The 12,629-nt window shown below is 40.0% G+C and overlaps 1 protein-coding gene across 1 annotated transcript in view; it reads right to left on the reverse strand.

Moving 5' to 3' along the window:
• Positions 1 to 12,629, reverse strand: part of itfg1 (integrin alpha FG-GAP repeat containing 1) — a 158,630-nt gene that overhangs the window by 30,397 nt on the left and 115,604 nt on the right. Inside the window, exons 13-14 of the mRNA XM_063882046.1 lie at positions 7,481 to 7,524; positions 4,212 to 4,290 (exon numbers count right to left, since the gene is read on the reverse strand). Of these exons, the coding sequence (XP_063738116.1) occupies positions 4,212 to 4,290; positions 7,481 to 7,524 (123 nt within the window). The remainder of the gene's footprint in view (positions 1 to 4,211; positions 4,291 to 7,480; positions 7,525 to 12,629) is intronic.

Genomic DNA, 12,629 nt, shown 5'->3' on the forward strand with positions numbered 1-12,629 from the left:
TAAATGGTATAGCATCTGCCCAACTAGTAGGCCCCATCCTGCTTCAGTTCACCTCTCAGGAAGTCTGGGAAGGAATTCCCTCTTTTTGACAGAAAATTGGGTTTGCCATTTGCAAGTAATTGGGTTTCCAGATATATACAGGAACAAGTTGATTGATATAGGTTATCATTACATCTGCTGAAAGGTGTTAGCTACGATTTTTTTGGTTTTGTTTGAGAGATGTCAGTAGAATTATCAAAACAACTACTGGGCATATTGCCATTAAACCAAGTGGAGGTTTGTAGCATTGTGGCAAAGGAAGAAGCCATTTAAATTTGAAGATATCATATGCAAATACACGCATTGTCTTTCACACATGGAAACAGATTGCGCTCCTACGTAACCTTCTAGTTTGCTGCAGGTTTATCAGTTCAAGCACCCCCTTTCTTTTTGTCATTGTATTCACATTGGGTTTGCCAATCTCCAGAAATGTCCAAAGTTTTACATCCACAGTTTGATTGATTGCCTCAGCAAAAAGGTGTTATGTCTTAGGTTTGATTTGTTGGATTATTTGATAGTTTGTCAACACGATTACAAAAAACAAAAACACAACCTGAAATATTACCATTAAACCCATTGGAGGTTTGTAATATGGGCCATGGAAGAAGCAATTCGAATTTTGAGATATTATAGGCAACTCCTTTCTCATTGTTTTCACTGTCATTTGATATATAATGTGTACAAACACCTTTGGGGATGAATTGGAGCACAGCCTGGGAGACTGTTTGCTAACCTCCCTACTGCTCCTGTGGCTGCAGCCGGGATGAACCATCTTGTATAAAGCCTTTCCAGAAAAGTGCTGACTGCATAATAGGAGCAGAGGTTTTAACAATTAGATATTACATTGTTATATTCAAGTGTCCACATACTTTTGGCGATGCAGGACTGCGAAGCAATTAAATGATTAAAAATAATCATTTTGCTTAGCTGACAAAGTTTCAGGTCTAAAGAGGAACATATGGAGCTTTTTCAGTATCTTAATCATCGAACAATTGTAGCTTCTTTCAAATTCAGCGGGCGTCTGTATCAGTCTTCATCTTCCCTGCAGTGGGCGCGGGTGCAGGTAGTGATAGCCCTCCCCCCTACCTCCCCACTGTTTCTCTATATGGCCATTTGGCGGCCTATTTTGAACAGGCTGAGTGTGTGACGAGAGGGAATGTAACTGTGCTTTCTGTCATGCTTTAACAAAACAAAAAAACGCACGGATAAGCCCAGTGTTTTGGGCTTGGACAGCTTGGGCAGCGATTGGAATATTAGCAGTGTTTTGTCAGATCATATAGCTGGCTAATGGTTATGAAATAATAATGACGTTAGCCTGTTATCTCACTACTCTTTTATAAAATATGTGCATACCTAAACAGATCCATGACAAAATGAAATCTGACAAAGTGGGATTATGCTGCACAGGGGAATGCACACACACACAGAGGCAGGCAGACTATATATATCCCTGACCCCGGGCTGTCAGTGCATCTTGTCCTCATCCTGCTCTGCATCCTTCCTACGATGTTACATCAAATAAGTGTGGCTAATACAGTCCAGCATTGCTGTCCTCCAAGTCTGACCTTTCTATGCATATGTCTCTCTACCTGTATATCATACCATTCTTATTAGTCTCAAGTAGCATAGGGAGGATACGTCCCTTAATGACCTAAAATGCAACACAGGTTCTGGTTCAGGCTCTTGTCATCTCACGCCTTGACTAGTGCAACTCCCTCCTGGATGTTTTATGTACAAGTGTTATCTGAGCTCTGCAGTCAATCCATAATGGTGTAGTTGGAATGGTTTTCAACTTACCATGGGCGGTTCTAGAGAGAGGCCAAGAGGGGCCAGTAACACTGTGCTTGGACACCCTTCCAAAAGAATAAATCTATGATAATGCAATTTGTGATATTTTTGCAGTCAAGACTGTGCTGCAACCTGGGATACAGCACAAAAAAAATTGGGCTAGAACTGCCAATGCAACCTACTTCCCAAACTACCACTCTTCTCTGCTCCCTGCACTGGTTACGAGTAGATACTTGAATCCGCTTCAAGATACTGTCCTACAGTGCTGGGAATGGATCAGGTCCTTCCTTACATCAAGAACACGGTTAAAATAAACACTCCATCTGCACTTCGCTCCAGCTCGCTACTTCCGCACCTTGAGTGGGATCCAGGTACCCCACAACAAAATCACAACTGTTTGCTATCCTGGCTCCAAAATAATAGAAGGAGCGCCCCATTGATACCAGGATAGCAGAACGTCTATACATCTTCCGTTGCAGACTGAAAACCATCCTGATTCAACTTCCCCTTTTCAAATAAAAAAGAAAAACAACGCTTTCCACAACACCATGTAGCACTTTGGCTTTGGCAATGTTTGGCTTATCTAAAACCAATGCAGTAGCACTTACAATGGTTTGGCTCTTTGAAAGCTAATGTACTTACAGAATTGTTGCTGTTTGAGTTTGTATCTTTATGGTTGACTGCACTTATTGTAAAACACTTTGGAAAAATGTAAGGTAATGCAAAAGTACATCCGTAGTTTATATTCCCAGTAATCATACAGGTGACACTATTACAGTCAAAACAGCTGGAGTCACAGGGCTTTTAACTGATATTAAGGAAATACTTGTCATAATTCATGTGAGATTCTTCACTGCTACTGACAGCATGGCACCTTGTGTATTCCAGTAGAACAAAGCCAGATGTTGACAGGAGTTGTTAACAATAACAGAAGGGAGTAGTCTGGTGAGAATACATGAAGTGGTGCTGTCTGAGATTGAAAACTCATGAAAAAAATACTGATGTTCGTGTGCGACAGCAATTCACTTCCAGCACTCTTGATCATCCTGTCCTAAGGGTCCCATACGCGATCAGCAACGTCCCGCGTGAACTTTGTTGAAGAACAAACCAAACTACCCTGACTGGCTTTTTCACAATGTTACAAAGACACTAATTATTTCTAGAATGATACATGGAAAAGGACTCACAAGTTTTGGTTTTAACATATTTTTCTGCAACACTCTAAACCAGGGGCTGGGCCCCTCTCTAAAGGTGAGGAATATTGCCTCATAAGTTTAGTAATAAACTTATGACGCAATGGAATCTAGGTTAATTCTGCTTAATTTTGGATATGCTATAATAATAAAAAAAATAAAAACCCTAAATCACAGAAGCCTGAGATTGCTTATAATTCGGGGAAATAGGATGGGTCTAATTTTGTCAACTTTAAATGAAAGAATTTATTAGAAAATTGGGATTATAAACACACAATACTGTGTAATATCTGATTACTTATATATTAAAGAAGCACAATATCTATCTATTAATCTATCTATCTATCTATCGAAAGTTTGTCCCGTATAAGACGGGTGATGTTAGCATAGCATAACCGAAGCTAATCTGACTACCTTAACTACTTGTTGCTATCTTATTGTGGCATAAACCGGCAACAACAACAACAACAACAGCGGCATATTTTACCGGCGAAGAACCAGAGCTTAATCAGGCTCTAGCCTTCCGGGGGCGGGGAAAACAACGTGTTAACATTATAGTTGCTTTTGTAACCTCTGTTATTCAAACATGACCGGTACGTTTTCAAATTTGCCCGGTAAAATAAATTATTTCCAGGCACCAACCATATAACTGATTTATTCTTTGCTCAGTCTTTGATTTAGCTGCCCTTTATGCTTCAGCCTTTCTCTTCCAAGCACAGTTTATTTTCTCATTAACAAAAGAAACCACGCAAATGAAATCAATACACCACTCTTCTCTTCATTCTCTGTCTTTGTGAAAAATGCTCCAAAACAAACTCTGTGGTGTCGAGCCAGACTAAGGACAGCTGTCATTGTTAGGAGGTCAAGTTATTAATAAATCTGACGTGGCCATACAAACGCTCAGGCAGTGACATTTTCAGGAAAAAATAAACGCCTCTCTGGCTATTCTGTCGCCAGAGTGTGTCTTTTGGCTTTTGAAGTGAAAGCTCCCGTGGAAAGATATTTAAATATAAGAGAGTCATAATTTTTTAAGTTTCTCGTTTTTTTTTTCTCATTTTCTTTTTCTGGTTTGTGGACGTTATTTATTTTGTAGTTGAGTATAGTATTTAAGTTTTTAATGTATCTCATTTTGTTATGTATGCCCTGTAACCAATCTTAAAATGCACAAAAAAAGAAAAAGACGTTTGTTACCTGAGGCGTTTTTCAAGTTGCCGTTGGAGTCCGTTGTGATGTAGCTGACGTAGGGACCGGGCTGGTTAACACCAAAAGGCTGTAAAAACACACAGGCAAACATGAATAAAAACAGACTTTTTTTTGACATTTTGCTGGATTTTATTCGCATGAGCTGTCTGTCAGAGAGGGTGAAAGAGGACAGGGGGAAACAAACAGGGAGGGTAGGAAGAACGGAATACAGAAAGGGAGCACGTTGGCGTGTGTTCACCACAGTAACCTTGAGCAGTCTTTTTTTTATTTCACTAGGTAGCATGGAAAATGTCGGACCCAGCTGGTTTTCATTGTGACGGAGCATTAATGAGTGTGACAGCTGCGCGTTTGTGCGCCTGTGTGGGTGTTTGCAGAGGGGTTGTCTTATCTCTTTATTATGAAGACTAATGAAGAGATCTGTAGAGCCATGCTTCGCTTTACATCAGCTAAACCCCGGCTCACTACGCATGTAAACATACTGCAAAGAGAGACTAGGCCCTTTATGCTGTGAGACTCGGCGGCCGGGTGAGGAAGGAATAGAAATGAGGTCAGAAAAAGAAACAGAGAGGGATGAAAATGCCACAGCGGAAGAGATTAGTGTGCTCAAACAAAGCTGAAGAGGAAGAGAGGTGTGACTAAGAAGAAGAGGAGCGGTAGAGTGAAATGAAAAGATAGAGGGGGTGATGGATGGGAGAGGGGAGGAGGAGAAACAGCCGCGAGCTTCCAGTGTCTACTGCATTCATCATACCTTTCAGATAGACAACAAGCGGGTGGAAGAGTAGTCAGACAGAAACCAAAACAAGTCTAATACCATCCGCCTCTTGTTGATGTCAAAGCTAATGTGTTTTGCAATGGGGCTTTCCACTGGTGAAGGTTATATAAGGAGAGATGCTACTGGCTGCTGCATTTGTCAGATTTCTCCACCTACACATGATGATCTGACAGAAAAGCTCTTTGGGAGGAATACAGAAGCTCAAAGGTACTGGCTTCAAAAAAAGATGGCTTCATTACACTCCCCAAAAACGTTTGAGTTTAAGCTAACGGTATGTTTTCCATGCAAAACCTTACAACCCCAAGTTGTGTGTAATGTATGGGTCAATGAAAATGAAATGAATGGTTGGATGCAAAGTATAGGAATACCGACTGCCAGGAATAGAAATGACACCAATGTCATTAAATCCACTCTAAGAGAGAGGGAGGTGTGGACATACAGAGAGATAACAATGAAGTAATGAGTAATTCTAATGTATAAAATATGAACTGTACTGCAGACTGGAGTCTCTGCTGACAGCATTCTGATTCACATGATACGCAATTTGATTCCCATGGGTTTGGGGCAGAGCCTTGCAGGGGAAACAGTCAGTTATGTTTCTTTTCTATGGTTACTTTCTATGCTAACTTGCGTGGCTACAGCTATCATCTTATTGGTTGCACGTCCAATGGTTAGCAGTAACTAGGTCAAAGTTGAAATAATTTGAACAATTCTGGCAGTGAGAATAGATGGAATTGGGCGATTGGTCGAATATATTGGTGATTGTCTGAGTACTTCCCTGTTGCTGTTTTTTAGGGCGTGGTTTTGTCATTTTATGAAGCTCATGTAATGGTCTGCCTCTGAAAATGAGAACATTCTGTTGTGCAGCATGCACATAGAGGCAACGAGATAAAAAGCCTGAGGAGAAGGCATATTTTCACAGTGAGTTAAGGCCTTATTTGGACCAATCCAAAGTTTGTAATAGTGTAAACAGTGTCACACTTTTGGTGATAATTGTTTTGTTTCTTTTCAGTTTAAATGAAGTGTTTCTAACCATGATTTAACAAGGCAATTATCTTTCCTTGGTTTGAAGAGAGAAACCTGAATTCAGAAGGTGTATAGTCTTACTTTTCTGTTTGAAAAAGTAAACAGGCTTGTGAGTTTGTTTGGCTTGTTTATTAGACTACACAGTCAGCAAACAAAACTTGTGAAACGTATAAAAAACTTGCCACTCAAACAGTTCTTGCGGCGAAAACAAAAAATGCTGCAATGCAATCATAGTGTTGTCCAATCAAATACGTTCAAGTCCAAATTCCAGGGAGATTGCTTTGTAAAACTAATGGCATTTTTCTATTATTTCCTTTGTGATTGTTGAGATGTAGGATACAAGGACTACTGCTGCTGTGTTATGAACTGTTAACTGCTTAATATACTGCCATGAATTGATTTGGCATTAAATTCAATTAATCAACATGACCTTCCTGGATTCAACTGCATCGTTTTACCTACATCTGAAGTAACAGGTCCCCATTCATTATTCATGATTTAACATTAGACCATTTCCTTCTAGAGCAGTTTCTTTTAGTTGCATCTGAATCATCTAAGTTTGTATTGATGCTGTTTTCTTGTTATTGGAACACATTTTTGAGTCAGAAACTGAGTTTGAGGCCAGGCTTGGACTGATGTCAAAGTCAGAAGTAAACTCTTGAAGTATGTATGTCTCTCACGGATAAGCACTGTGTGGCCTTGTCATGCAGACATGATATCTTGGACATCCAGAATGTGAGCATTCAACCACGAACAGATACCCAACATTATAAATTTATGAGTAGAAACCCAGTCTTAGCACCTGAACAACATCAAGCAACAAACACTAAATATATTTAACAAGGACAGGATTTTTTTTTTAAACTTGTATTTATAAATCTCACACTGATATATTGAAAAATGCCAACAACATGAAAAGTGTGAGATACACTAAAGCCGGCGGCTGTACTGTCCGTATATCGTTTCTTTTAGTGAGTTTTGTCATTGGTCTAAATCTAAAAAAGACCCGCACCTTCCTCTCTTCCCAGCCTGTCGGTTTGCACAGTTGTTAAAAGTATGGACAGGTGGAAATCTGGTGCTTTTTTGATTTGGAAACCCCTCTAATTTTTTTCCTTTCCATTTTTTCTGGCTGCACTAAAACATATGCAACTTAAATATTTAAAAATGAGCTTATACTGCCTTATACAGCTCAAAAACACATCTCCCATTCAAATCCCCTTCCCTAATTTCCTGAATATAAAGTTGATCCTCCCTATAGACATGAAGTTTGGCCAGCAGGATAATCCAGCTCTCTGCCTGCTAAAAAGAAAAAATGCTGACTACAGTCTCTTGAGGAAAATAAAGATGTATGCAAGGGAAGATAAGTGCATTGGGTACAAGACAGTACAATCTGGGAGACACTACAAGATAAGAAACAACACATTTTTTAAAGCTGTATATTAGAGTTAAGATTTCTTACCTTGACATCTTCTGGACAGTCGTTGGAGCAGAGTCCGCTGAGCACTGAGGAAGACAGAGATGACAGAGTCAGACATGTTGCTCAGCGTGTGCTACATGTCCAACACAGTGATGGTGATGTTAAATGGCCTTAGGGTCACTGTATCAACATGCATCAAGCAGGTCAAACTCAGAGCAGAGAATTATCCTTTTGTTCCACCAAGATTTTCACTGTGGCTGAAAGAAATCCAATTCACAATAACAGTTCTTAAATGTCTCTCACAATCTCATTATATTTTATGTAATACAATCATCTCCTCTGTGTGCTATGTCAATTTGTACAAGATGGACAACCAGACAAGGGAAGGTTATAAATAAACTGGCAACATAAAATTAAAAGTACATTCTATTAACACTGCGTGTGCGTGCAGTTCACTTATTTGTGTGTACAAGCGGGCGAGGACAAAATCCGCTGAATTGCTAATCAGTCATTAGAGAAGTGACTTTATTAGCATACTAATGGGGTCCTGGGTCTAGGGTTGCCTTGATTTGCCTGATGGAGTCACGCTGAAGCCCAATACTCTGTTAATAAGGTCCCCACCCCGCCGTGCTGTAATAAACAGCAGCCAAACTCAATGCACCTATTTAAGAGGGAGAATCACAGCGCCCCGGGCTCAATCAATTGTACAGGCAGTGGGTGGATGAAGCCTCGGTATCAGAGTGGCACTAATTGGCCACAAACAAATTAATCACAAAGATTTAATGTACATACAGCCTCAACAACCCATTGGAACAAAAGTTAGTAGGGATTTTCAGTTATGTAAGTCTAAAAAGGGTTTTCTGTTCACTAATCTGGAGCATTGGCAGGGGAACTTGACGTCACTCTGTTACATGATCTCAAAGCGTTCATTTAATTGCTCTCTAATTGTTTTTCTCGACATTTCCACATTCAGTCATCACCATGGTGCCTCTCGTCATGCCTCCATCAGTTTAGAGTATTTATAGGAGTAGTGAAAGGCTTGGAACAGGCCAATTGCTTTGCTGACAGTATAGCAACCTGCAGTGCTACGGAAGCCGTCGACATTCAGAATACGCAGATGGGCCAACTGAAGTGTTGTTTTCGGCGACAACTGTGGTGTGGCCGCTTGCAGCATTTTCCAGAACTGCTCATTCAATCTACTTCTGTTTTGACTCACTGAACTCCCTCGGCTTTTCAACAATACACCCACCAAGTGTGAAGTTAATTGTAAGGAACACTCATACACGGTGGGTCAGGAGGTAGACGGTCAAGATGCCATAGTGTCCTTGGACATTGGCCAACAGTGTGTAAGTGTGTGTGAAGGTTAGTCTTGGCTTAAAAGTGATAGAAATGCTTTGAGGGTTTGCAAAAAAATGGATGCTGCCAAAAGCCCTGCCGACACCATTGGACCTGCTTTGAGGATAAACTTTGGACTATCTAGACAGTTATGGCTTTTATGGGTAGATTTGAATTTCAGTTTCTGTTTGTGTTTTTAGCAATGTCTACAAGACAGCATTTTATTGTTTTACACAAGTCTATTTGTTTTTGTACTTTGACACTTTGTGAAGCAATAGGAGCCATTTATATGTGTCTTCAATTTTCTCCCTGTCTACAACAATCATTCTCCAGTTCTCTATCAACTTTCAAACTTCACAATGGGCAAATAAAACCTAGATTAGTGCGGGAAATAAACCCAGAGTCAAAAAGTCAAGAGCCATTTGCAGTCCGTCCCTGCCTTCTGCCATCACTTTGTGTGAATAAACAAGAGATGTTTTTTCTTTTAAAGCTTTGATTTACAAAGAAATAGCGTACGTGTGGCAAGGGCAAATGTGTTGCTTTGAAGTTCAAAAGCTTATTAATTGAATGCCTGAAGCAGAACAGAGATGGAGCTCCCATGAAAGACAAACATTTGTTACCTTTACTCAAACTGACCACACTGCATATAAGCTACAATTAACATCCCTGATGAACAGGTTTTGGTCTAGTTTCATCTGGAAAAAAACACTATAATTTCTTCTCAAGGTCTTTGTTGTTGTTGCTTAACATTGTGTTTCAAAGCATGTTTAGTAATCCACAGGTATTCTAGAAATCTGTCAACGTACAGAATGTTTTCAAGCCAAGGATATTAACCATGCTTTCAGTGACTAGACCATTCATCATTTAATGAGAAGCTTTAACTTCCAAAATGGCTTTATATATACTGTCAGCAGCAACTTCTGAAAGCCTAAGGCTATTTCTTGCTTTTTTCAACAAAATGAGTCAAGTTTAATAAAAAAACATATTAGTTAAAGTGCCAGTGGAAGACTGGTCTACTGCGACGAAGTGCTAGAAACAGCCCTGTGTGTAATTATACTGCTCATCAACAGCAAGGACCACATCAACACATCACAGGCTTGGGACTAAAGTCATCGCTGAAGGACACCGATGATCAATAAATCTTAGCGATCGGATATTCATTGCTTGTTTGAATTATATGCTGTTCAGGGTCAGGCTACAGGCACCATTGACACTGACGCTGTAAATCAATATGCAGGGGGGGTTAGACTGTCATTTGATTGAAGTCGGTCTCATTTAAGGTTAAAGGGAAAGAGAATATTGGACGAAAGACATAAGATTGTAGGAGGACTCAAGGCCAACACCATCAACTCTTAGCACAAACCCCAACTGCAGGATCTATTATCGGAAATACTTTTCATGTGGTCGTGCAATCAATGTTAATGCTTAATGATGTCATATTGAAGCAATGAATTCGTCATTGACTGCTTTGTCGACAGAAAGCAGAGTTCTCCAAATCTCAGAGCTGTGCTGGCTACAGTGACTACATGTACCAGGATGCTTTGCACTTTCTGATGCCCAGAGGGTTCCCCCCTGGCCATATCCCCCTGCACAACTGATGCAGCCGCCAGCTCGCCCTCTCTCTGTTGCATGTCTTTAGGCTTATACTCTGGCTCAGGAACACAAAACCCTGTCAAATGTATCCCGTACATCACATCTGCTGCACTCTTATTTTGGGATGCTGTTTTGGCTGTTGGAAACTGTGTTAGTTTGCAATACAAGAACAAGGAAGTCCTGTTTTGAAAACTACAACAGGTTTAGGAAGCAGCGTTTTTAAGCAGCATTTGAGGCATGTCTGCAAGCTACCTGGAGATGGAGACTAGAAATTAAAGCTGAAGTAAATTGTAGAATTAAATTGCCTCCAACTACATCACCGTGAAGTCAAATCACAATGCTGGATGTAGGAAGTACCAAAGATGTTATATAGATATAGCCTTCACTGAGGAATTTAAAACTACATTTACCGTCAACACTGGTTGCGTATTCTCCTAAAACTGCATTCACATGATACCAATTATCTCTTTGCTCATGGTAAGGTTAAGCACATAGCCTAGTGGTGACAACAGTTGTGTCTTGCTTCTATGGTTACCTCCTCTGCTAGCTTGTGCCATGTTCTCCTTTAGTGCTTGTGTAGGTTAGTTGAGAAACTTGAACTTAAGTGAGTTTTGTTGATATAGCACAAACATTGAATGTGAGTCATTGTTTGTGTTTGTCTGGCAGCGACCTTTAGAATAAATCCTGAGTAAGACTGATGTGAAATGTATTCTCAAAAGGAGGGAAAGATATTGGTGCATGAAAGGCTCAAGATGAACAAGCAATGTCACGCTGCTTGAATACGAACATTTTGAAGTTGATTGTCGGAATGCACCAATTTATTGGGAAGCTGGTAAGATGACATGTTAACTGTCAATTAAATGGACACATTGGAGATGAATGAATGTGCATGGCCATCTGTGTTTAGATGATGTAAGGGAAACATGTCAGCTTTTACTGACAATTTCATTAGAAATGTAGATGTAATAGAGACAAACTGTACTTGGCACCCCATGGAAATACCACTGTCAGAGAATCATAGCCTCAAGTCATTTCCCTTCTCCTTTTAGTTCCAGTCAAACTCAGGACTGAGTGGCAATGGACAAAATATTAAGTCACTGAGGGGACACACATTAGGAAAGAAATGACATGAATTCACTGATGCATAAAGACGAGGAGAGAGAAATAGATAGACATGAACTGCACCAATGCAGAAGTCCTTCACAACTCAATGAGCACGCCGTCGCTCCAGGAAGTAGACGAGTGTGTGTCAGGGGTGGGATGTGTTTGTGTGAGTAGGTAACTATACTCATGAGGGAGAAAAAAAACTCAATTGTTTCTTCTGCAAGGCCGCTTTCTTCTCCATACTTCAATGTTTGGTTGACACGGAACAAGCACATAACAGCTCCTCCATGGCCACAACAAGATGACTGGAATAGAACATCCTTCGGGGAAGATATTTTGTCTCTTGCCAATACAGCACTCTCTGTCTCTCTCGCACACTCACATACAGCCTATATAGTCTCGTTGGGATTGAGCGAGCCTATTTTCGAGCGTAATATTAAGACTGATGGCAGCTCCTTCGCAGGACTAACCTAATCAAGTGGAGGATGAACTGGTCTGTGTGGGTCTGTATGTGTGTTTTCATCAAAGGGAGTGAGTCTTTTTTCATCAGTAGTGGTTTTCAAGCGTTACTGAAAAAATGCCGGCCCCCATGAGCAAAAGTAGCCTATATATATGACTGTGATTTGGTTTAAATGAAAAGCCGTTTCGCTTATTTCCAAATGTCAAGATATAAAATCTTGTCTACACAAAGCTGCGACAAATATAGTAGAGTGATGGCAGTTTTACAGACTTTGAAACGGATCAGGAAATTTGTTTTGCATAAAAGATAAGAGATTTAAATTAGTTTAACAGTTAAAAAAAGAAATATCTAAAGAGGACATTACAGTAAAATAATTAATATTTAAGATTCAGTGTAAGAATAGAACTACAGATAGCTTAAAGCCAGAGATAAGGTTCAATTTATAAAACAAAGCACTTGGTGGTGGACAATGGTTAACGTTTCAGAAAGTACATAAAGAAAAGGAGTGTATCTTGATAATGGCCATATCTGAAGCATCATTCAAAAATGTTCCAGTCCCAGGCAAGCAATTTGACCAAACAATATGTCGGAAGGTTTATACATCATTGCTCTTATTATGCCTCCTATGGAAGATAGATAGAAGATAGAATCGGAGGATGAAACCCTCTTTATTAGTCACATACATGCACACAGCAGAGC

This window comes from Eleginops maclovinus, chromosome 4 (assembly GCF_036324505.1).
Source record: "Eleginops maclovinus isolate JMC-PN-2008 ecotype Puerto Natales chromosome 4, JC_Emac_rtc_rv5, whole genome shotgun sequence".
NCBI lineage: Eukaryota > Metazoa > Chordata > Actinopteri > Perciformes > Eleginopidae > Eleginops > Eleginops maclovinus.